The following is a 24,027-nucleotide window of genomic DNA, read 5'->3' as shown; positions in this document are numbered from 1 at the left end:
TAGGGGTACACTGTACCTTTAAATCTCCTGGAAGTATTTCCAGCTAGAGGGGGAGGGGCTTGCACCAATGCAGGAGGTACAGTAACAGTGGCCTCTCTGTCTGCTCCTCTATGGTCAGAAGCAGCAGTTAGCAGTTCAGAGCTCATATCCTCAATATTTCGAGGACAGGGTCCACCCCAGCTTCCACAAGCTGTGTGCCAGCTACTCCAGTGAACACACCCACAATTGCCTGCCAGGCAGCTTGAGGGTAGGGGGATGGGGAGCTGCTACTGTACTAAAGCTGAAGTTGACCAGAAGTTATCACAATTTACCACCTGAGCCGCTGTCTGAAAGTTACAAAGTTGGGAACTCTCAGTTCTAGTAGACAGATTCTTCCAGTGTGATTGTTGTCTAGGTGGGGAGATAGACTCTTGGTGCTTTCTACCTGTTCTGTCATCTTCCTAGACTCCTTCTCCTGTTATATTGCTATTGAATTGGTTACCCTTTGGACTTCCCTGGTGGCTCAGATGGTAAAGAATCTGCCTGTAATGCAGGATATCCAGGTTGGATTCCTGGGTCAGGAAGATCCCCTGGAGAAGGGCATGGTGAACCACTCCAGTATTCTTGCCTGGAGAATCCCAGGGACAGAGAAGCCTGGTGCGCTACAGTCCAGAGGGTTTCAAAGAGTTAGACACGAATGAGCGAGTAACTCTCTTACTACCCTTTAGAAGTTGGAAAAAAATTATGTTTATAAAATATTTAAGCCAAAATTTCGGTTATGTAGATAATTGTGGACATACTACCAAAATAACATTATTTTTGCTGAGTTTCTGTTGAACTTACCATTCATTAAATAGACCCGTTTATTGTAAAGTTTCTACCACCCTAGCAGCAAAGACCTATAATGTTTATACCGGTCTTTTAGACAAAGCATAATCTTGTTTAGGCAAAGTGCATTGAAACTGTGTTGGCTTATTTGCTGAAGAGGTCCCCGACACCAGAGTTGATGTAAGCTGGTTGACTGTTCCCATTTTGGCTTCACAGTCGTGTTTTCACTATGGCCTGGGGAATGGAGACTGGAGTTGGCCTCCAGGTGTGGCTGCATGTGGCTCCGTCATGGAGCTGTTTTGCCTCCAAACCCAGTAGCCTGCAGCACTTCCTTTGTGCTGCTTGTTTTGGCTACTGATCTTATTTTCCCAGTTTCTCCGTGGATGGTATTCTTTCATCATTTATGACCTGGAAAAAAATTTAATAATATGTGCCCGTACTATTTGGATAGTAAAAAGATAATGCATTTTAGAAGACAGTAAAGTTAATGTCAGAGACATATAACAGTTTTGCTTTGTCTAATAAAGCGAACTAAGTTTTTGCATAAATACTTACTGTCTTAATATGGAGTTATTTTGCTTTGTAATCCTTCTTTTCCTAAACACTTTTCTTGACAGAAGTGAATCATTAAAAGTTGGATTTAACAATTGCTTCATGTTATTCGAAGCTGAAATGATCTTGTTGGCATTGTGGTTCAGTATAGTAATTGGTTTCACTATCTGCTAATGATTGGAGGAGAAACTAGTAAAGAAAACAGTTTCTTTCAGGAATCTTTCATTTAGTTTTGATCAGAATGCCTATTTTCCTTGTTGTTCAGTTTCTCAGTTGTGTTCGACTCTTTGTGACCCCAGTGGACGGCAGCACAGCAGGCTTTCCTGGCCTTCACTGTCTCCCAGAGTTTGCTCAAACTCGTGCCCATTGAGTCAGTGAGATTCAGATGTTGTTCACAGGGCCGAATTCCCCTTTCTGCACTTCGACACTCCTCTAACTTTACACTGGTTCGGATCCAGCTCCATCATTGCGGTCACTTTTTACATGATTTCAAAAGGAGCAGTCATAGAACCTCCTGAATCACTGGGGATGCTTTTGGATTTAAGTAACAAAGCCCAATTCAAATGGACACATCTCGCATTGAGCAGGAGGCTCTGAGAATGGAAAGGACAAGGCTCAGTATGCACATCTCCTGGCGCTGCTTCTTTGTAGTTCCTTAGCCCTGCTTTCCTCTGTGCCTGGGCTTCGGCAGGAGGCTGTGATGGCAGGGCATCACAACTCCTGTAGAAGTTCCAGGAGTCAAATCCAGATCATGTCTGTCTCTCGGATGTGAGGAAACCTCTCCTGGATGTTACCCAAGAAGCTGCTTCTCGGTTCTCATTGACCAGGGAGAACTCATCCTGTTCCTAAACCTATCACTGCAAAGGGAAACGGATTATCATGATTTCCTGGGGCTTGGTGTGAAATAAATGTTGGGTAAGGCAGTGGTACCCCACTCTAGTATTCTTGCCTGGAGAATCCCATGGACGGAGGAGCCTGGTGGGTTACAGTCCATGGTTGCAAAGAGTCGGACACGACTGAGCGACTTCATTCAATCAGCTAAAGTAGCCACTTTACATTTTCTAATAACAACTTCTTGCCTGAAAGATGGGCTCGATAAAGGACAGAAATGGTATGGACCTAACAGAAGCAGAAGATATTAAGAAGAGGTGGCAAGAATACAGAGAAGAACTGTACAAAAAAGATCTTCATGACCAAGATAATCACGATGGCATGATCACTCACCTAGAGCCAGACATCTTGGAATGTGAAGTCAAGTGGCCTTAGGAACCATCACTACAAACAAAGCTAGTGGAGGTGATGGGATTCCAGTTGGGCTATTTCAAATCCTGAAAGATGATGCTGTGAAAGTGCTGCACTCAATATGCCAGCAAGAGGAGAGGGAACCAGATGGCAGAGGAATAGGACAGTGAGACCACTCTCTCCCCCACAAATTCATCAAGAGAACATTTGAATGCGGAGTAAAGTCCTCAATATGCCAGCAAATTTGGAAAACTCAGCAGTGGCCACAGGACTGGAAACGGTCAGTCTTCATTCCAATCCCAAAGAAAGGGAATGCCAAAGAATGCTCAAACTACCACACAATTGCACTCATCTTGCACTCATCTCACACGCTAGTAAAGTCATGCTCAAAGTTCTCCAAGCCAGGCTTCAGCAATATGTGAACCATGAACTTCCAGATGTTCAAGCAGGTTTTAGAAAAGGCAGAGGCACCAGAGATTAAATTGCCAACATCCACTGGATCATGGAGAAAGCAAGAGAGTTCCAGAAAAACATCTATTTCTGCTTCATTGACTATGCCAAAGCCTTTGACTGTGGATCACAACAAACTGTGGAACATCCTTAAAGAGATGGGACTACCAGACCACCTGACCTGCCTCTTGAGAAACCTGTATGCGGGTCAGGAAGCAACAGTCAGAACTGGACATGGAACAACAGACTGGTTCCAAACAGGAAAAGGAGTACGTCAAGGTTGTATCTTGTCACCCTGCTTATTTAACTTATATGCAGAGTACATCATGAGGAACGCTGGGCTGGAAGAAGCAGAAGCTGGAATCAAGATTGCTGGGAGAAATATCAATAACCTCAGATATGCAGGTGACATCACCCTTATGGCAGAAAGTGAAGAGGAACTCAAAAGCCTCTTGATGAAAGTGAAAGAGGAGAGTGAAAAGGTTGGCTTGAAGCTCAACATTCAGAAAACAAAGATCATGGCGTCTGGTCCCATCACTTCATGGGAAATAGATGGGGAAAGAGTGGAAACAGTGTCAGAGTTTCAAAATCACTGCAGATGCTGATTGCAGCCAGGAAATTAAAAGATGCTTACTCCTTGGAAGGAAAGTTATGACCAACCTTGATAGTATATTAAAAAGCAGAGACATTACTTTGCCAACCAAGGTCCGTCTAGTCAAGGCTAAGGTTTTCCCAGTGGTCATGTATGGATGTGAGAGTTGGACTGTGAAGAAAGCTGATCGCCGAAGAATTGATTCTTTTGAACTGTGGTGTTGGAGAAGACTCTTGAGAGTCCCTTGGACTGCAAGGAGATCCAACCAGTCCATTCTAAAGGAGATCAGTCCTGGGTGTTCATTGGAAGGACTGATGCTAAAGCTGAAACTGCAATACTTTGGCCACTTCATGCGAAGAGTTGACTCACTGGAAAAGACTCTGATGCTGGCAAGGACTGGGGGCGGGAGGGGAAGGGGACGACAGAGAATGAGATGGCTGGATGGCATCATCGACTCGATGGGCATGAGTTTTAGTGAACTCCGGGAGTTGGTGATGGACAGGGAGGCCTGGCGTGCTGTGATTCATGGGGTCGCAAAGAGTCAGACACGACTGAGCAACTGAACTGAACTGAACTGCCTGCCTTTGTATTTGTGTGAAGTGAAGTGAAGTCGCTCAGTCGTGTCCGACTCTTTGTGACCCCGTGGACTGTAGCCTATCAGGCTCCTCCGTCCATGGGATTTTCCAGGCAAGAGCACTGGTGAGGGCTGCCATTGCCTTTGCATGGGTTATACTATTTGTTTTTCTTGTCATGTTCTCCTGGCTAGCACTGCCAGTATAGTTTCAAGTTTAAGAGCACAGGCTTTTGAGCTAGAGGTTTGGATTTCTCCCTGGTTTTGCTATCTCTATCTGCTATTCTAGGATAAATTATCTTGCCTCCCCTGGACTTTGTTTCCTCACCTACAATGTGAGGATAATCAGTTCAGTTCAGTTCAGTCACTCAGTCATGTCTGACTCTTTGCGACCCCATGAATCACAGCACACCAGGCCTCCCTGTCCATCACCAACTCCCGGAGTTCACTCAGACTCATGTCCATTGAGTCGGTGATGCCATCCAGCCATCTCATTTTCTGTCGTCCCCGTCTCCTCCTGCCCCCAAACCCTCCCAGCAATCAGAGTCTTTTCCAGTGAGTCAACTCGTTGCGTGAGGTGGTGAAAGTATTGGAGTTTCAGCTTTAGCATCAGTCCTTCCAATGAACACCCAGGACTGATCTCCTTTAGAATGGACTGGTTGGATCTCCTTGCAGTCCAAGGGACTCTCAAGAGTCTTCTCCAGCATCACAGTTCAAAAGAATCAATTCTTCTGTGATCAGCTTTCTTCACAGTCCAACTCTCACATCCATACATGACCATGTGAAAAACAATAGCCTTGACTAGACGGACCTTTATTGGCAAAGTAATGTCTCTGCTTTTTAATATGCTATCTAGGTTGGTCATAACTTTCCTTCCAAGGAGTAAGTGTCTTTTAATTTCATGGCTGCAGTCAGCATCTGCAGTGATTTTGGAGCGCCCAAAAATAAAGTCTGACACTGTTTCCCCATCTATTTCCCATGAAGTGATGGGACCAGGATAATAGTGGTGCTTAAAGTGTTTGTCACTGTCAAATGAGAGATAAACTACTTAACATGATGACCATTAACTTTTAGCTATCCCTCTCGATTTTCTTTTTTTAATCTCTAATGACACAAATTCTATTTCAGGGGTAGTAGAAATGATATATACTTGTTTTATTCCCAAATAACTCAAATACCTTGAGTTTTTCAACATCAACAGGTATGTTAGCTATTGGTTTGAAATTTTTTTTGTTAAAGATGTACCCTTCCATTCCTTATTGAATAATAAAATCAGATATGGATATGAAATGCAACCATATGTCTTTGAAAATTACCTATTGATCATTATGAGAATTGAGTTTGAAAATTTAGAGAATTTAGCAAGGAACAAAATGATTAAAAAAAAAAATCCTGCTTCTGCTGAGCTTACATTTAAGTAGAAGGTAGGCAGACAAACAAATGTAGGGCATCAAATGATGATAAATATTTTGGTGAAAAACAAATCAGGGCGGAGGGTTTATAGAGCATCCTGGGGGTGGATGGTGGGCTACTTGAAATTTTTATTTGGTTGCAGGGAAGCAGATGGCAGTATGGATTAGCAGGATGGGAAGATTAACATTAGAGCAAAGATCTGAAGCCAGAAAGGAGTGAGTCATGTGATTATCCAGAGGAAAGATCCTCTGATGAGAGGAGACAGCACATGTAAAGCACTCGAAGTCACGTATCCCTAGCCTGTTTGATAAACAACAAGAAGGCAAATACTCTTTCTTGAGAGGAGGAAGCAAGCCATGGAGATGGAATCTTGTTAGGGAGTCTCAGGACTTAGACGTTTAACCTTTGAGCAGTGGGGAGACCTTGCAGGGTTTTGACAAAGCAGAGCTTGATGTGACATATGCCACAAGATCATTGGGCCCACAGTATCATAAACACCTCAAGAGGGATAAGAGTGGAAGCTGGGAGACCAGGTGGGAGCAGAGGTCCCAGGCCTACCCTGGGACACTCCACACTGGTGAGTCAGGAAGATCAGATGGATCCAGGGAAGGAGACTGAGAAGGAAGAGCAGGGGACAAGGGTGGGAAAGTAGGCAGCATGGCGTTCAGAGAACCATCCGAAGGACAGAGTGTTCAAGTGAATCACATCACTTATGAGAATGACTGTTGACTGTTGAGTTTCACAATGTGGAGGTCATAGGACAGGTAGTTTTCAGGAATGTTGGGTGGGAAGTATTAGTTAAAGTTAAACTGATGAGGGTTCAAGAAAACAGAGCCATCACTTTGCCGACCAAGGTCTGTCCAGTCAAAGCTGTGGTTTTTCCAGTAGTCATGTATGGTTGTGAGAATGGGACCATACAGAAAGCTGAGCTTCGAAGAATCGATGGTTTCAAACTGTGGTGCTGGAGAAGACTCTTGAGAGTCCCTTGGACTGCAAGGAGATCCAACAAGTCCATCCTAAAGGAAATCACTCCTGAATATTCATTGGAAGGACTGATGCTGAAGCTGAATCTCTGATACTTTGGCCGCTTGATGGGAAGAACTGATTCATTGGAAAAGACCCTGATGCTGGGAAAGGTTGAGGGCAAGAGAAGGGGCAACAGAGGATGAGATGGTTGGATGGCATCATTGACTTAATTAACTTGAGTTTGAGCAAACTGAGGGAGATAGTGAAGACCGGGAAGCTTGGTGAGCTGGGGTCGCAAAGAGTTGGACATGATTTAGCAACTGAACAACAACAAGAAAAAACACAAAAAGAGAAATTGCAGCCTGCAAGTACCAGCAATTCTCAGGGTTTCTATATTTACATATATATGGTTAATGTTTTGTTTTGATTTTATAGAAAATGTACCACTCTGCCTTTAAAGAGTCTTTATTTTTTATTTTTGCATTCCATTATGTTGTCTACATTTCTCTGTAGTAGTTTTTGAAAAAGTGGTTTTTAAGGACTACAAAATTATTACTTTAAAAAGTTAGCATATGATAGAAAATCTTGCTTAAATAGGATTGATAACTCTGGGAATTAATTAGGTTATGTGGTATTGGTGGTCCCTGGCAGTGCAGAGTGCGATGGTTCAGCCTACATCTGTTCAAGCCTGTACACGTGTACAGAGTTTCATGTAACTTGCTTTTTCTGTTCAGTCATTCAGGCTAGGAAAATTGTACCATATTTGGTTCTTTTGGCTCCTTCATCTGGCACTGAAATGTCACAGCTCTTGGTATGGTGGGGCCAGCACTGGGTCAGGTGTCTTGAGTCAGAAGTTTGGTCTTAGCACCACTATTGAGTATCAAGGTGATACAGCTCTTTGTGTAAAATGTTTCAACGTTTGACTTCAGTTTTATCCTCTGAGAGATGGTGGTGGCAGATTGGATGAGTCCTCCTGAAATCTTTTTCAGTTCTGATCCTAACTGAATCTGGGGCAGAGCCTCTTTCTTAATGGTTTCTACTTAAACTCTCTCTTTTCTCTCTTGATATTTGAGCAGAAGTTAAAGAAGTGGGAAAAGGAACACTTTCATTTTGGCCTGTGATAATACTGATGAAAAGATTTCAATCAGAGAGGTTTTTAAAAATGTAGTGTTCACTTTTGTAGAGGGTTACTTTGGGTGTACAGAGTCAGTGTATAACTGCCACTTTGAGCACCTACTTAGCAAAACGTATGTATCAAGTATCTTGACTGGCTGTACAGCCTATCATCAGTTTAACTCTTTTAGTCACAGTAGCAGTCCGTGGGGTTACTAAGGGTCGGACACGACTGAGCGACTTCACTTTCACTTTTCGCTTTCACACATTGGAGAAGGAAATGGCAACCCACTCCAGTGTTCTTGCCTGGAGAATCCCAGGGACGGGGGAGCCTGCTGGGCTGCCGTCTGTGGGGTCGCACGGAGTCGGACACGACTGAAGTGACTCAGCAGCAGCACCATAATGGGAAAGTACTTTCACTTGAGTTGCAGTCACTGTGTCTACATTTGTAAAGTATTTTCTTTACTCATCTGGTTTCCTGATTAAATGGAGAATCAATTTTTTAGTGATTTTTTTCCTGACATGCAGTTATCTGTTTTTTTCTTGCTATTAAATAAGAATGTCCTTGCCTTGTTTTAGATTTGTAATTCATTCACTCATTAAGCTTTCAATTAGATAATAAAAGTTTAAGGTTTTGAAATACCATAATCAATGAAGTAAAACTGGGGAAGGAAACAGAAAAAAGTAGCCATGTGTAAATAATTCCCAAGGAAGAGCAATATTGTTGGCCACTGCATATTGACTCTTTCAATTATTTCTGAATTTAAAAGGATATATCGAATTATTAACATTTACACCATCTGTGATAACAAATTAAAACTTATATCATACTTCTTTCATTTATGTTCTCAGGCCACTTCATTATGACAAGGGAGTTGATAGTCTGATAACTATATAATTAAAAATAGTACTTTGGGTATACGCTCACAAGCATACCCAGCTATATTGTGCCTTTGGAAATATCTCTTTAATTAAGTGAAAGCACGAAGAGGAAAGAAAATGTTAATTCAGTCTTCATCCTTTAAGCTTGCCTTACTTTTTGATATCTCTCTTATATTTTCAGTTTCTTAATAAGACTGTGTCTTAGATGATTTAGAAACCTGTGTGAATTTAGGCACGAAATATTAAGTGGAAAATATGTCATATTTATATGCTTTTTATTGAATATTACATTTTAAATATTTTTTTTTTGTTTTTCATTGTACTGCAAGAGCTCAATGGAAGACAGAATAGCCTCATTATTGCAGGAGAATGTCTCTGTTCCCTGCAATGATTCCAAAAGCTCTTGCACACTTCATCAGTATTATTGTGATTCTTTGGCTGCAGGAATATTTGGCAGCTGTTGCACCCCACTGGCAAATCCTATTCATTTTTCTCTCCCATTCACCCATTGCCATTGGAGAATTGATTTCTCTCTCCTCTACTCTAACCTTTCCCAATTCATTTTGGATTGTTCAATGTGAAACATTTTAATTTCATATCATACAGCTATTCAGCTCACAATCCCTTTTTTAACCTGTCACCAGGGTAACAGCATAGCATGCTTTCTTTGGCAATCAAGTTTTTATTTCACATGCTTAATGTTGCATTAAATGTTTGCGTTTTGTTTAACCCCCCTTAAATACTTTGAACTTGGGATATGTTTTATAGGATAGTAAAATCCTTGATTTTAGAACTGGAACTAAATCAACACAACCACTACATTCATAATAAAATTTAAAATTATTAATTTACATAGTTCAAAAATTATTATTAAAAACCCAAGTGAGCCAATCTGTGTAGGCAATTTTTCTGTAGGTAATGGAAGAATATTTGTATATACTTGTTCAGCCTTGTTTCAAAAAAAAAAGATTTAAAGGTGGTTTAGAGAGGTTTATTAGTTAAGTAAAAATTTAAAAGCAGTGAAATTGGTTCAAATTGGAAAAATAAGTTTTTTGAAGACATTTCATGATTTTTCAGTAAAAAAAATTCTTTCTGTGTATTATAGTTAGTGGACACTGAAAATGCATTATGTTTATTTAGATCTTGATTCTTTGGTTTGACTAGGTTTGAATTTCTACTGATAGAGCTCGCTTTTCATCTTTATCCCAATAATAGTTTCAGTAAAATTTATTGTGTGAATAAGTTTTAGGAAATTTGGTATATTCTAAGAAATATGAAGAAATGTATAAGAAAAGGAAAGGCAGCAACTAGTAACCCATATTGCTTGAATGCATTTTTTTTTCAAAGATATTAATATAGTAGCTGTTTAAAGTATCTATATCTTCCATTATTACACTCATTGAAGTTTTCATATTAATCAATAGGATAAACTCTGAATTAAGCTGCCTGTTTTTTTTTCTTTTAAGCCACCTTTTAAAAAGTCTTTTTATGATTTAGTGCTTTTTTTGAATTTCTAATTTCTCACAGTGTGTCAGGCTGATTTCATACTCCAAATGTTCATTTGTAACTAACAGCCCTGAATCTAGATAACACTGGTTTAGATGACCAGTTTCCTGACCATCTACTTTACAAAGGTCACTTAACTTTCATCAGAGTGAATTCCTGAGTATGTATTTTAATGATGATAATTTTTTACCTTCAGAATTATAGTTATTAGATTGTTCCAAAAATAACAAATGGTACTCCTTGTGAATAAGATGCTTGGGCTTAGAGTAATAACAAAATAGTTCCTGCACTTTAGGGAACTTATTGGCCTGGTGAGGGGAGAGAATCTCAATCTCAGGTGTGCCAGTTTTCAATAAAAGGTTATAAGACATTCAAATAAACTTATAAATGTGGCCCATTCACAGGATGAAAACTCAGTACAAACTAACTGCCCAAGAGGGGCCCAGACACTGTACTTACTATGCAATGACCTTAAATAACCTATTAAAAATATGTTTGAAGGACTAAAGGAAATCCAGTATGAAGAATTAAAGAAAATTATGGCAACCATATCTCACATAATAGAAAATATTAATAAAAAGATAGAAATCGGTACTTCCTCATTGGTCCAGTGGCTAAGACTCCATCCTTCCAATCCAGGGGCCTGGGTTTGATCTCTGGTCAGGAAGCTGAGTCCTACATGCCACAACAAAGAGTTTGCATGCCACAGCTGAGACCTGGCACAGCCAAATAAATAAATATATTTTTTAAAAGATAGAAATGATTTTTTTTAAGCAAATAAAAATTCTAGAGATGAAAGTACAGTGCTCACAGTGGAAAAATGAACTGAGGAATTCAATAATAGATTTGAGTGGCAGAAGAAACAGTCAGCAAATTTGAAGATATAGCAATTGAGATTATCCAAAATGAAGAAAAGAAAGAAAACTGAAGAAGAATGACCAGAGCGTTGGAGATCTTTGGGACACCGAGATGTACCGGCATACATGCTGAGAGTCCCAGAAGCAGCAGAGAAGAAGGATAAAAGAGCAGAAAGACTGTTTAAAGAAATCATGGCTGAAAACATCCCAAATTTGATGAAAAACATTAATCTGCACAGTCAATAAGTCTAAGTCCATACATAAGTCCAAGGTAGAGTAAAACCAAAAAGATTCTTAAAAACAGCATAAGAAAAGGGATTCATCATGTAAAAGAGATCCTCAATAACATTAAGGGCTCCCACCTCATCAGATACCAAGGTGTCCAGAAGACATTCAGTTCAGTTCAGTTCAGTTCAGTCGCTCAGTTGTGTCCGACTCTCCGCGACCCCATGAATCACAGCACGCTAGGCCTCCCTGTCCATCACCAACTCCCGGAGGTCACTCAAACTCATGTCCACAGTGTCGGTGATGCCATCTAGCCATCTCATTCTCCGTCGTCCCCTTCTCCTCCCGCCCCCAACCTTTCCCAGCATCAGAGTCTTTTCCAGTGAGTCAACTCGTCGCATGAGGTGGCCAAAGTATTGCAGTTGCAGCTTTAGCATCAGTCCCTCCAATGAACATCCAGGATTGATCTCCTTTAGAATGGACTGGTTGGATCTCCTTGCAGTATAAGGGACTCTCAAGAGTCTTCTCCAACACCAGTTCAAAAGCATCGATTCTTCGGCGATCAGCGTTCTTCACAGTCCAACTCTCACATCCATACATGACCACGGGAAAAACCATTGCCTTGACTAGAAGACATTGGGATGGTATATATAAAGTGCTGAAGAATTAAAAACAAATGTCAACAAAAAATTCTATATCCAGCAAAACTAACTTTTAAACACGAAGGAGACATGAAGACATTAGAAACAAGAGAAACCGAAGCCAGCAGATCTATACAAGATAAAGTATGAAAGGAAGTTTTTCAAGGTGAAATGAAAGTACATTTAACAGAAACTTAAATATGTATGAAGTAAAAAGAGCACTCCACCTCATGGGACGAGTTGACTCACTGGAAAAGACTCTGATGCTGGGAGGGATTGGGGGCAGGAGGAGACGGGGATGACAGAGAATGAGATGGCTAGATGGCATCACCGACTCGATGGACATGAGTTTGAGTGAACTCCGGGAGTTGGTGATGGACAGGGAGGCCTGGTGTGCTGTAATTCATGGGGTCGCAAAGAGTCGGACAAGACTGAGTGACTGAACTGAACTGAACTGAAAAAGAGCACTGGTTACAGATTACTACATCAGTAAATATAAAAGACAGTATAAATGTATTTTTAGTTTTAGTAATATCTTTCCCCCTTTTTTCTTATTTAAAAGAATTGCATAATGCAGTAATTTTAATTCTAAGTTTACAAGTGTATCATATATACAAATATAAGAAGGCAAATGGTAGAGAAAACAAAGCTATCAATTGCAGCAAGTTTTCTATATGCTTTTGCAATTAAGTTAGCATTAATCCGGGTTTCCCTGGTGGCTCAGATGGTAAAGAATTTGCCTGCAATGCAGGAGATGTGCTTACAATGCAAGAGACACATCCCTGGGTCAGGAAGATCCCTTTGGAGAAGGGAATGGCTACCCACTCCAGTATTCTTGCCTGGAGGGTCTCGTGGACAGAGGAGCCTGGCAGGCTACAGTTTATGGGATCTCAGAGTCAGACTTGACTGAATGACTAACATTAATCCGTACTATAGTGTTTAAGGTGCAAATTGTAATCCCTAAGGTAACCACTAAGCTTTAAAAAATACTGTATGAACCATCAAGGGAGTTAAAATGGTACACTGAAAAATATCTACTTAAAAGAAAACAATAATGGAGGAATAGAAGAACAAAAAAGATATGAAAAGCAAAAAGTAAAATGGCAGATGTAAATCTTGCTTAATGAAGTATATTTAATGTAAATAGAGTAAGCACACCACTCAAGGGCAGATATTAGTGTGGTGGATAAAGAGATAAGATCAAATATAATCTTTCTACAATAGGTATTCTTTGACGCAAAGACACAATAGGCTGAAGGTAAAAGGAAGTTATCAGACATACTATATTTGTAATACTAGTATAATAATTTTAAGACAAATTGTTACTGGAGACAGAGGGATATTTTATAATGATGGAACAGTCAATCCATGAGAAAGCTATAAGAATTCTGAACATATATGTTACCTGATAATGCAATCCCCAAATATATGAACAAAACTGCAACAATTGAAATGAGAAATTAACAATTCACCAATAATAGTTGGAGATTTGAATACTCCACTTTCAATAATGGATAGAACTAGGCTTGATGAACAAGGAAGTAGAAGACTTGTATAACACTATAAACCAAATAGATCTAATATATCTATGTAGAAGAATAGAAGATATGTATATAGAAGAATACAGTCAACAGCAGAACATGCAGCTTCTCAAGTGCATGTGTAACACTTTCCACGGTAAAGCATCTCATATGCCAGGCCAGAGAACATGCCTTGATACATGTAAGGGGACTGAAATATACCAAGTGTATTCTCCAAACACAGTTGAATGAAATGAGAAGTCAACAAAAAAGAAATTTGTGAAGGTCACAAATTTGTGGAAATTAAATAATTCACTCCTAAATAACAAATGGGTGAAGAAGAAATCACAAATTAGAAAAATATTTTGAAATTAAAACAAGATCAGAACATTAAAAAATTTATTATGAAATGCATCTAGTGCTTAGAGGGACATTTGGAGCTGTAAACACATATTGAAAAAAAAGATCTCAGAACTTCCCTGGTGGTCCAGTGGCTGACTCAGTGCTCTCAGTGCCAGGGGGCCTAGGTTCGATCACTGGTCAAGGAACTAGATCCTGCATGCCACAGCTAAGATCCAGTGCAGCAAAATAAATAAAATGAAGTAAAAGAAGATCTCATGTCAGTCACCTCATCTTCCATTTCAGGAAAATTGGAAAATGAGAGCAAACTAAACCGAAAACAAGCAGAGAGAAGAAAATACTAAAGATTAGAGAGGAAATAAATCGAAAATAGAAAAACAGTAGAGATCAATTAAAGCAGAATTTGGTCCTTAGGAAGATCGGTGGAAATGACATGCCTTTAGCGAGACTGACCAAGAGAAAGAGCAACTCAGGCCGTTAAAGTAGTGATGAAATAGGTGTTGTACATACCGACCTTAGGAAGATCAAAAGCATGATGAGGGAATAATGTGAATAATTATATGCCAACTTAGATAAAAAGGAGAAATTTGTAGAAAGATGCAAGCTACCACCACTAACTTCAGAGAAAATAGAAAATTTGAATAGACCTGCACGAGATTGAATTAGTCATCACAAAATTTCCTAGAAAGAAGAGCCCAGGGATAATGGCTTCACAGGTGAATTCAGTGAAGTATTTAGAAAGAAATCAACTAATACTCATCTTTTATAAACTCTTCCAAAAAATACAAAAGAAGGATAGAATTTGCAACTCATTCTCCAAGGCCAGTATTGTTATACCATCATACCAAAACCAGATAAAGATGTTAGAAAAAAAGAAAACTAACGACCAACCTCACTCACCTATTAATGCAAAAATCCTCAACAAAATACTAGCAAACTAAATTCATGAGTATATAAAATGATTATGTACCATAACCAAGTGAGTTTTACCTTAGGTACACACAGTTGGCTTAACATCCAAAAATCATTCATTGTGGTAAATCATATTAATGATGGGCAGAATCCACAGACTTATTTCAAGAAATGCAGAAAAAACATTTGGAAAAATCAAGCAGCCTTTCATGATAAAACACTCAACCAATTAGGCATAGAAGGGAACTTCCTGAACTGAATGAAGGCCATCTATGAAAAATCCACAGCTGACTGCAAGGAGATCCAACCAATACATTCTAAAGAAGATCAGTCCTGGGTGTTCATTGGAAGGACTGATGCTAAAGCTGAAACTCCAATACTTTGGCCACCTCATGCAGAGTTAACTCACTGGAAAAGACTCTGATGCTGGGAGGGATTGAGGGGCAGAAGGAGAAGGGGACGACAGAGAATGAGATGGCTGGATGGCATCACCGACTCAATGGATGTGAGTTTGAGTGAATTCCGGGAGTTGGTGATGGACAGGGAGGCCTGGCGTGCTGTGATTCACAGGGTCGCAAAGAGTCGGACACGACTGAGCGACTGAACTGAACTGACTGAACATCATATCTATTGGCACACAATTGAATGTTTTCCTCTAAGGTCAGGAATAAGACACGGATGTTTGTTGTTAGTTTTTCAGCATTTTCCTGGAGTTTCTGGCTTGGGCAGTTTGGCATGAAAAATTAAAGGTATCAAGATGGGGAAGAAATAAACCATCTCTAATTTTGGTGACGTGATCTTCTATATAGAAAATCTTAAGGAATTCACCAAAAAAAAAAACACAAACAAACCACCCTTTAGAATAATAAATAACTTGCGAAGGTTGTGGAATGTAAGAGTGGCATGTAAATATCCATTTTATTTTATACAATAGGAGTGTTATGAACCAGAAATAAAATTAACAATTTTATTTTACAGGAGCGGCAAATAGAATGCAGTACATAAACGTAATTATTTTTTTTAAAGTGTAAGATTGTGTACTGAAAACTGTACAGAACAGTTGTTGAAATAAAGACCAATAAATGGATAAACATCCCACATTCATGGATCAGAAGATGAAATGATGATATACAGATTTAATGCCATCACTATTAAATCCCAGCTGTGTTTTTTGCACAAATAATCACATTCTAAAATTTATATGAAAGTGCAAGAGATTCAGCATAACCGAAACAGTCTTGAAAAAGAACAACAAAATCGGGGGACTCATACTTCCTGATTTCAAAACATAGTGCACGGTTATAGTAATTAAGACGGTGTGGTACTGGCATAGGAATAAATGCGTTGCTCAGTGGAACAAAAGTCCAGAAATAAAATTGGATGTACAGTCATCATAGAATTTCCACTCTTAAGATTAAGATATATTTACCCATAAGAAATGAAAACATAAGTCCTCAAAAAATATTTGTATAAAGAATATTTGTAGCAGCTTTGTTCATGAGAGCCCCAAACTGTAAGCAACACTAAGGCCCATCAGTAAAAGGGTGTACTTATTTAGCGTGCTCGTATACAACAGAGTACTACTCAGCAGTCAAAAAAGAGTGAATGATTCAATGTGAATGAACCTCAGAAACATCATTTTGGGTAAAAACCACACACAGGAGTACATATTTTTTGAAGTTTATGGGGAGCTTTATAGTTGAACTATTGTTGGGAAGGGGCAGATTTATTGGAAAGATAAATGATGGAAATTAAGATTTTTTTAATTTCACTATATTTAAATTGCATAGTATTGAATAGCAGGTTGTTGAAACAATAGAGGAGGATTTCACATGTTACTGCGCCAAACAAATCATGATAATGTTGATTGTGTCTCTTAATTAGCCTTTAATGTGCCAAGTACCTGTCTAATCGTTTTACACCTTTTATCTCATTTAATCAATATGTGAATTAAGTAGTCTTACTGTTTTTGTCTTACTGATAAGGAAACTGATGCACAAGAAGTATAGTAACTTGTAAAGGTCATGTAACTTAAATAACTTTATGAATTGGGTTCTTTTTTGACTGTGCTGGGTCTTTGTTGCTGTGAGGGCTTTTTCTCTAATTGTGGCGAGTGGGGGCTACTCTCTAGTGGCAGTGCATAGGCTTCTCATTCCAGTGGGTTCTCTTGCCGCGGAGCACAGCTCTAGGACACATGGACTTCAGTAGTTGCGGCTCCCGGGCTCTGGAGCCCAGACTCACTAGTTGTGGCCCACGGGCTTAGCTGCTTCATGGCCTGTGGGGTCTTCCCAGATCAGAGATCGACCCCATGTCTCCTGCACTGGCAGGTGGATTCTTTTTCACTGAGCCACCGCAGAGGCCCAGGTCGTGTAGTGATCAGTCAGACACTAGGACCTGTAGGGGTGATGGCTTTCCATTACCAGCATTGTCTTCGTCACTAGCTGTACCCAGAGATCAGACTGAGAACCATAAAGCCTTATGGGTGGAAGAAAAAAATAAGAGTTTGCATAATATTAAAATATACTTAAGATTATTAGTAATGCGGGTTCATTTCTAGATTCAGGTGTCATTTGTGTAATTTTTTGTATTGCTAATGCAGCTAGACTTAAGGATATTCCCTAGCTGCTTCTAGGCACAATTTTGTGGTACATGTTCTTCTCCACAGTCTCCTGTATTCTCACGTACACATTTTAAATTGCATCCAGGCAGAGTTCTGTTCCTCCACTATGGCAAGTTCTAGCTTTGAAGAGGTTCTCTGAAGATGCCGCTTTTATCTTTCTTCTGTGGTGATGAACTTTAATGTGGGAGTGCTGTAAGTTCTCACACAATAAGGCTTAGATTTTTGTTTGGTTTGGCAGTAGACTTCTGTTTAAAATTCCTTTAATCTGTTCATTCCGTGCTTTTTCATATTCATTTTGATGGCTGATGGCTCTGTGAAGAATTTTATGTGAATTTATCACACTAATAAAACTTTTATTTGTGATTCTTCCTCCATCCCAACTTGCTAAAAGTGGGTTTTTCAGCAAATTGTTGAATTTTTGTCTTCTTTGGTTTGCTTTCTTTCTTATTTTTTTTTACCCCCCTTGGAGGAAATAAGACACAATTCATATGCTACATCTAAAGTTTCATTAAAATTGCTTATGCCCTGTCTCAGGCATTTTAAGTGGGCCATCTGTCTAAACATCTCTCTCCTTTTTTTTTCTGATCATTTCCTCGACTTATTCATGAGCCATGGGAGGGCTCCTTTGTAGTCTCCGTGTAACTGGTTCTGTCTACCCCCACTGAATACATCTATGTGCTTGCATAACATATCTTTTCACCGTGCTGGAAATTCTCTGAACTTGGTGCAGATGAATGGCCCACTTTTCTGAAGGCCTTTTTCTTCCTGCAAAGACTTGTATGCAGAAGCTGACCTCCGCGGCCGCGGAATGCCGCATATTATTCTTGATCATTTTACAGACCACCCACTGTGAAAGTTATGATGAAGGGTCGCGTAATGATTCTTTGAGCACTAACATTGTTTTAACTCAGTGTTTCAGTCCTAAAAAGGTAATGGCACAATGGCAAACCAGCGTTTCTGAGTGTGTGATAGTATGGTTTTGAGATGCTTATGATCCTTGATAACAAAAGATGCTACTCATTATGTTTACACGAAACCAGCTGTAACAAATGACGTGCAGTACTAACATGCTTGATTTAGTATTACTTGCACCTTTTTGAGTAAAAATTATTCCAGTAAATTTAAATGTTGTACCATTAACATTTGTGACAGTCAGCCAACAGCTTTTACCATAAAATATAGGATAATTTAGTTTTATTGAGCATATGCATTCTTACTAGCAGATGAGAATCAAAAGTGGACAGGTCTGGGTAAGAGCTGTTACTTGATTTGCTTTGTGAGTACCTGTTTATATGAATTCCTTCTTACTATTTTGTGTGTTTGTTTTTGAAGTAGTAGCTTAAATGGTATCAGTTTTCCAGTTACCTAATAAGTCGCCCAGATGAAATTTTTGATCAAATGGCAGTCTCTTTCACTAGACACATACGTCAGGAAAGGAGTCATTTCTGCGTATCATTATTGTGATGACTTGAGTAAAGCTCCAAGACTCTGCCCTGCTCCACCTTTTCAGAGAATTGTTCATAAAGTCCTCTTTCAGACTGTTTTGAATTTCATGAAAAATATAATTTTTTTTGTAGAAGTTGAAGTATTACTTTCAGTGATTATTACCATTATGAACATTTTTGTGCTGGTGGAGTTAATATCAGTATTTTAAAGTAATTATTATTAATGTGGTTTCAATAATTTTGCAGAAATAGAACACATATGCTTTCAGGTTGGTATGTATTACTATCTTTATAGTTTATACTTTATAGTTACAGCTTATTTCTATTGCAGAACTTACTGGTATTTATATGGGGCCTGTATGCCCCCAACTCCATCCATTTTATTTAAAATCAAAACAGAACTACTTTAAAACTTACTCAGAGCCAGAAGGAATCTTAACAAATTTTGTTTGTAGAAGAGTGAACTCCTGTAAAGAGATTCCACTGTTTGACCCTGTGTTCTCAGTGTCTCAAGGTCTTGCTTTCACAGCGGAGCCTCTTTGCTACGTTGTTAAACTGCTGCTTCAGGCGTCATATGTGAGCTCAGCAGCGGCAGCAACCTCCCCTGTCACCTCACTGTCCCTGCCCTGATCCTTATTTTAAAGCGTGGAAGTTTTGGCTCCAAAGGATCAGATGAGTTCCCTGTAACAATGCTAATAGGGTGAACGTGCTGAGATGAGACCCTCAGCCTTTTAACTCGAAAGAGCCTCTGCACGCTCTGCAGCTCCCTCTCGGGGCAGGTTCCAACATGTATGAAACAGATGTGGATCCAAAGAAAACAACAGAACAATAAATAGTAGTTAGGTTCTGAAGAGCAGCAATGACGACTCGCCACCATCTGTAAGGTTGCTTTCCGTGGGAAAACGTGTCCTGCTTTTGAACAGGATGCCGGGATCAGCAGCTTCCCAAGATGCCTCTGGAAACGGAGGCACTACATTTACTGGAAAGAGTTACTGGGCCTCTGCATTGTGAAAAATTTTAAGCATAAAAAATACTTTGGCCACCTGATGCCAAGAACTGACTGATTGGAAAAGACCCTGATGCTGGGAAAGATTGAAGGCGGGGGGAGAAGGGGACGACAGAGGATGAGATGGTTGGATGGCATCACCAGTACGATGGACATGAGTTTGAGCAAGCTCCAGGAGTTGGTGATGGACAGGGAAGCCTGGCGTGCTGCAGTCCATAGGGTCGCAGAGTTGGACATGACTGAGCAACTGAACTGATAGGTTGAGTAGAAGAGAGATCACTGTGGTTTGTATTATAATTAGGGAACAGTTTATAAGGAAACTAAATACTTCTTTTTGAAAAATCTGTTAGTTTGAGAAGCCAAGGGAAGGAATCTAAAATTTCATTAAGGAGATTTCAGTTATGGGGAAAAATAGTATAGGCCTAGTGTGTGCATACTCAGTCATGTCCGACTCTTTGCGACCCTATGGACTCTAGCCCACCAGGCTCCTCTGCCCATGGGGATTCTCCAGGCAAGAAGACTGAAGTGGGTTACCATTTCCCTCTCCAGGGGATCTTCCCGGCCCAGGGATTGAACTCGGGTCTCCTGCATTGGAGGCAGATGCTTTAACCTCTGAGCCACCAGGTGGGACTAATAATAGAGAAATGAACGCTTGCCTGCATTATTTCATTTTATCCTCAACACACTGTGACCCAGACACTATTACTTTCTTAGTTTTATACATAAGGAAGCAGACTTTTCTCGAGATCACAGCTGATTAATGACAGAGCTGGGTTTTCTTCTGCCTTCTTGAGTCACTGGATCCAGAGTTTGTAACCATTGTGCTTAGTTCTCCTGCTCGTGTCAGCTTAGCTCAGTTTGTTTTGTGAAGCAATTTGAGTCCTTACCCCAGTCAGATATACAAGTCAGAGAAGAGTCAGAAATAAATACAAAGAGTGGGGCCTTCTTTTATTTTAAGGAACATGAATAATACGTTGGTTGATTAAGGTTTGAGTGTGTGTGCTAAGTTGTTTCAGTAGTGTCCAACTCTTTGCGACCCAATGGACTGTAGCCCTCCAGACTCCTCTGTCCATGGGATTCTCCAGGCAAGAATACTGAAGTGGGTTGCCACGCCCTCTTCCAGGGGATCTTCCTGACTGAGGGGTCGAACCTGTGTGTCTTGCATCTCCTGCATTGGCAGGTGGGTTCTTTACCTCTAGCTCCGTTGAAGTTTATCCTGATGTAAAGTAGAAAACCACACAACAGTCCTGAGCAGGAGAGTGATCCAATTATGGCAGATAGCAGATTCCAGAAAGCCAGGTTGCATAGTAATCTGTCATTGCGATACTCCTTGGTCGGGGGGGGGTGGCGGATGGGGGTGTTGACTCACCTTATTTGAAGGTGAGTCAGGTGATCTTCATGAGGTCACCCCCGTGGTCACAGGCAGCCAAGCAGAGCCTGGGAGCTCGAGGCTCCCTCTCCTTCGGCAGCTCGTGCTGTGTCCTGGGGGAGATGGGCCGTGCCTTTGAGGGACTTGGCACCTAGTGGGTGCTCCTCTGACTTGTGCTCACCTCCACCCTTGGCCCTCCCGCCCCAGCCTGTTCTGGGGTTTGGGGATAGAAAAGTAAGTCATGATCTTGGGCTTTTAGAAGCCCACAGGCCAGTGTGGGTGAGACAGGCATAAACAAGTGTCTGGTGGAAAAGATGCCCAGAGGCCAAGCTGGGTCGCTGAGTCCCCCTCCTCCCGCTCCTCCTCCCGCTCCTCCTGGCCACCATATGCCTTCTCTTTCTTCGTCCTCCCCTGTGCGCCCCTTCTTTCAAGCCCTCATGCATGAAGCTCTATCCTCTCAAACAGCTCTCTTCAAATGGCCAAAAAATAGTTTTCCAGACCTACAGTGCGCATTATTCTTGATTTGTTGATGCATTTTTAAAAACGTTTCTTTAACTTTCATCTGTGTAGTGTTAAAAGCATTTCGTTCATCTCCAAAAAGTAATTCAGTAAAGAGTGTGCTGAATACAAATATTCACCTAAATTATTAATCATCCTCTGTTAGACATTGTGACTAGAGGTGATTTGATTCTAGTCACAGTTTTTGTGGCTTTTTTTTTTTAATTGACTACATAGAGACTCCTTTGAAATTCAGAGGATGTTAAAGTGTTGGCCTGCAACGTATTTTTAGAGCTAAGACAAGGCAGAGTCTGGATACTACATGCTTGGTGCTTAGTCAATATAAATAATGTAAATATGCCTTACTTAAATGAGGTTAATTCAGAAATCATTAAAATTTTGTTAGCTTAAAAAATGGGGAGAAACATTTGTATTCTGAAATGCTTGTTTGTCTTAGGCCGCTTGTCCCAATTTTTCTGGAGTGTGATCATCACAAGAAAAGACCTGTGTGCTAAGATTAGCATCACTGACGTTGTTTTCTCACCCAGACAAACAAACAAAAAACTGAAACAAAACAGATGGACATAAGGCAACTTTCGGAAATAATAACTGTGTTTTATTACCTTGATTGTGGTGAGATAACATGAGTGAATGAGTATGTCCAAATTCATCAAATTATATCCATGTGCAGTTTTTTGCATACAAATTTACCTCAAGCTGGAGAAAGGAAAAGATTCGTTTTATAAGGTTTTAAAAATAGTCTTGAAAAGTAACCAAATACTGAAAACAAAATAATGCTTAAAGAAGGTTAAATTTTGAAGGACTGTAAAAATTAGGCAACTCAGATTCATAGAATAGATGATGGTATCACAATTTCCCCAGAATGACCGTTGTCTTTGGAGTGTTTGTGTGTGCTGTTCTTTGCTCTTCATCTCTCTAGCTTTCATTTTAAACCTTTTTTCCAAGAGTAGAACCTTTGAAATGTTCTGGAATACAGTGTTCGGCAGTTTTACTCTGCACACTTAATGTCAAAGGAAAATCAGTTTACTCAGAGAGAATAATATGAAATTACTAACTGTCTTTTCTTCCGACTTCAGAGTGCCTATTGTAAAACCACAAGTGGCTAGCTGGGAGCTCTCAGTGAAACTGCATGACGAAATTCATACTGTCGTGGCATCCAGCAGGGGGCCAACATTCTCCGTGAGTTTTATTTTTAAAATTTTTGACTATCTTGAAATTACCTGTGAATATTTAAACAATTTTAGCACATTCCGTAAGTCTCATCCTTTGCATCTGCAACATAGGTGTGTTTCTGTTTTCATCTTCTTTAGGAAGCTGAATGGAAATGAAACTTTTGTCTCATGTTAATGAGGAAATGTACTCCCAGACTTAGCCACATTCCAAATCCACTTCCTGTTACCTGATTCATTTTTCTGTTGTTATTGAGAAGGAGTACTTCTGCATTTGTTATAGAGAAGAGCATCTTTAACGATAATTCCAAATATATGATAGGTTTGTTTCTTTCAAGACAAGTAACTTGAAGCCTCATGTAACATTTTCTTGAGATTTCATGCTGTTGGACATTCTTTATGCTGAATTTACCTTACAGTGACATTCTTTTTGTTTAGAAGACTTAAACCCCTTGAGGCATACCCATGAGAGAACTGCTTTAGTTTCAGTCTGGTCTGAACTGAACGGTATTACAGTAAGATTTATACTGTGGTATGAATGACATGTTTCAATCCTGTGATTTAAAATTGCCAGAAAAATACCATAAAGAGTTACTATTTTATTATTTATTTATTTAGGCCACATGGCTTTTGGGATATTAGTTCCCTAACCATGGATTGAATCTGGGCCCTGGCAGTGAAAGTGCTAAGTCCTAAACCCTGGACCGCCAGGGAATTCCGAGGAGTAACTATTTTAACTTGGATCCTTTTTAACTTTCAGCATGAACCACAGAATCTGCTGTATAGTTGTATAGTTAATATAATGAATATTATATGTTGATTATATATATTATATATGTTAGTATAGTGAATATTGGGCTTCCCAGGTGGTGCTAGTGGTAAAGAACCTGCCTACCAATGCAGGCAACTTGAGAGATGCAGGTTCGATCCCTGGGTTGGGAAGATCCCCTGGAGGAGGGCATGGCAACCCACTGAAGTATTCTTGCCTGGAGAATTCCATGGACAGAGGAGCCTGGTGGGTGGTAGTCCATAGGGTCACAGAGAGTTGGACATGACTGAAATGACTTAGCACCCATGCACATAATGAATATTAATCTACATTTCTCTTCTCGTGGCTAAGTTGCCCTGAGATGTTGTTTTACCAGGTGGGGGAGGAAATGACTTTTCATCAAAAAATTTAAACTGGGTATGAAAATCAAAATAATGTAATTTCATTGAAACAGTACTTGGAGAGGCTTGAGGTATATGGTAGATTCTTATCCCAGGTGGAAAAATACTTTAAGAATTAAT

General features: G+C 39.9%; 1 protein-coding gene across 1 annotated transcript in view; it reads left to right on the top strand.

Moving 5' to 3' along the window:
- The window catches only part of PCCA (propionyl-CoA carboxylase subunit alpha), a 377,769-nt gene that overhangs the window by 223,725 nt on the left and 130,017 nt on the right, over nucleotides 1-24,027 (top strand). Inside the window, exon 19 of the mRNA XM_055426614.1 lies at nucleotides 22,645-22,747. Within this exon, the coding sequence (XP_055282589.1) occupies nucleotides 22,645-22,747 (103 nt within the window). The remainder of the gene's footprint in view (nucleotides 1-22,644; nucleotides 22,748-24,027) is intronic.

The sequence above is a fragment of the Moschus berezovskii genome, chromosome 13 (assembly GCF_049115385.1).
Source record: "Moschus berezovskii isolate FMDL1 chromosome 13, NW_MosBer_1.0, whole genome shotgun sequence".
NCBI lineage: Eukaryota > Metazoa > Chordata > Mammalia > Artiodactyla > Moschidae > Moschus > Moschus berezovskii.
The sequence above is the reverse complement of the archived record's forward strand: the minus strand, read 5'-3'. Positions and strand labels throughout refer to the sequence as shown.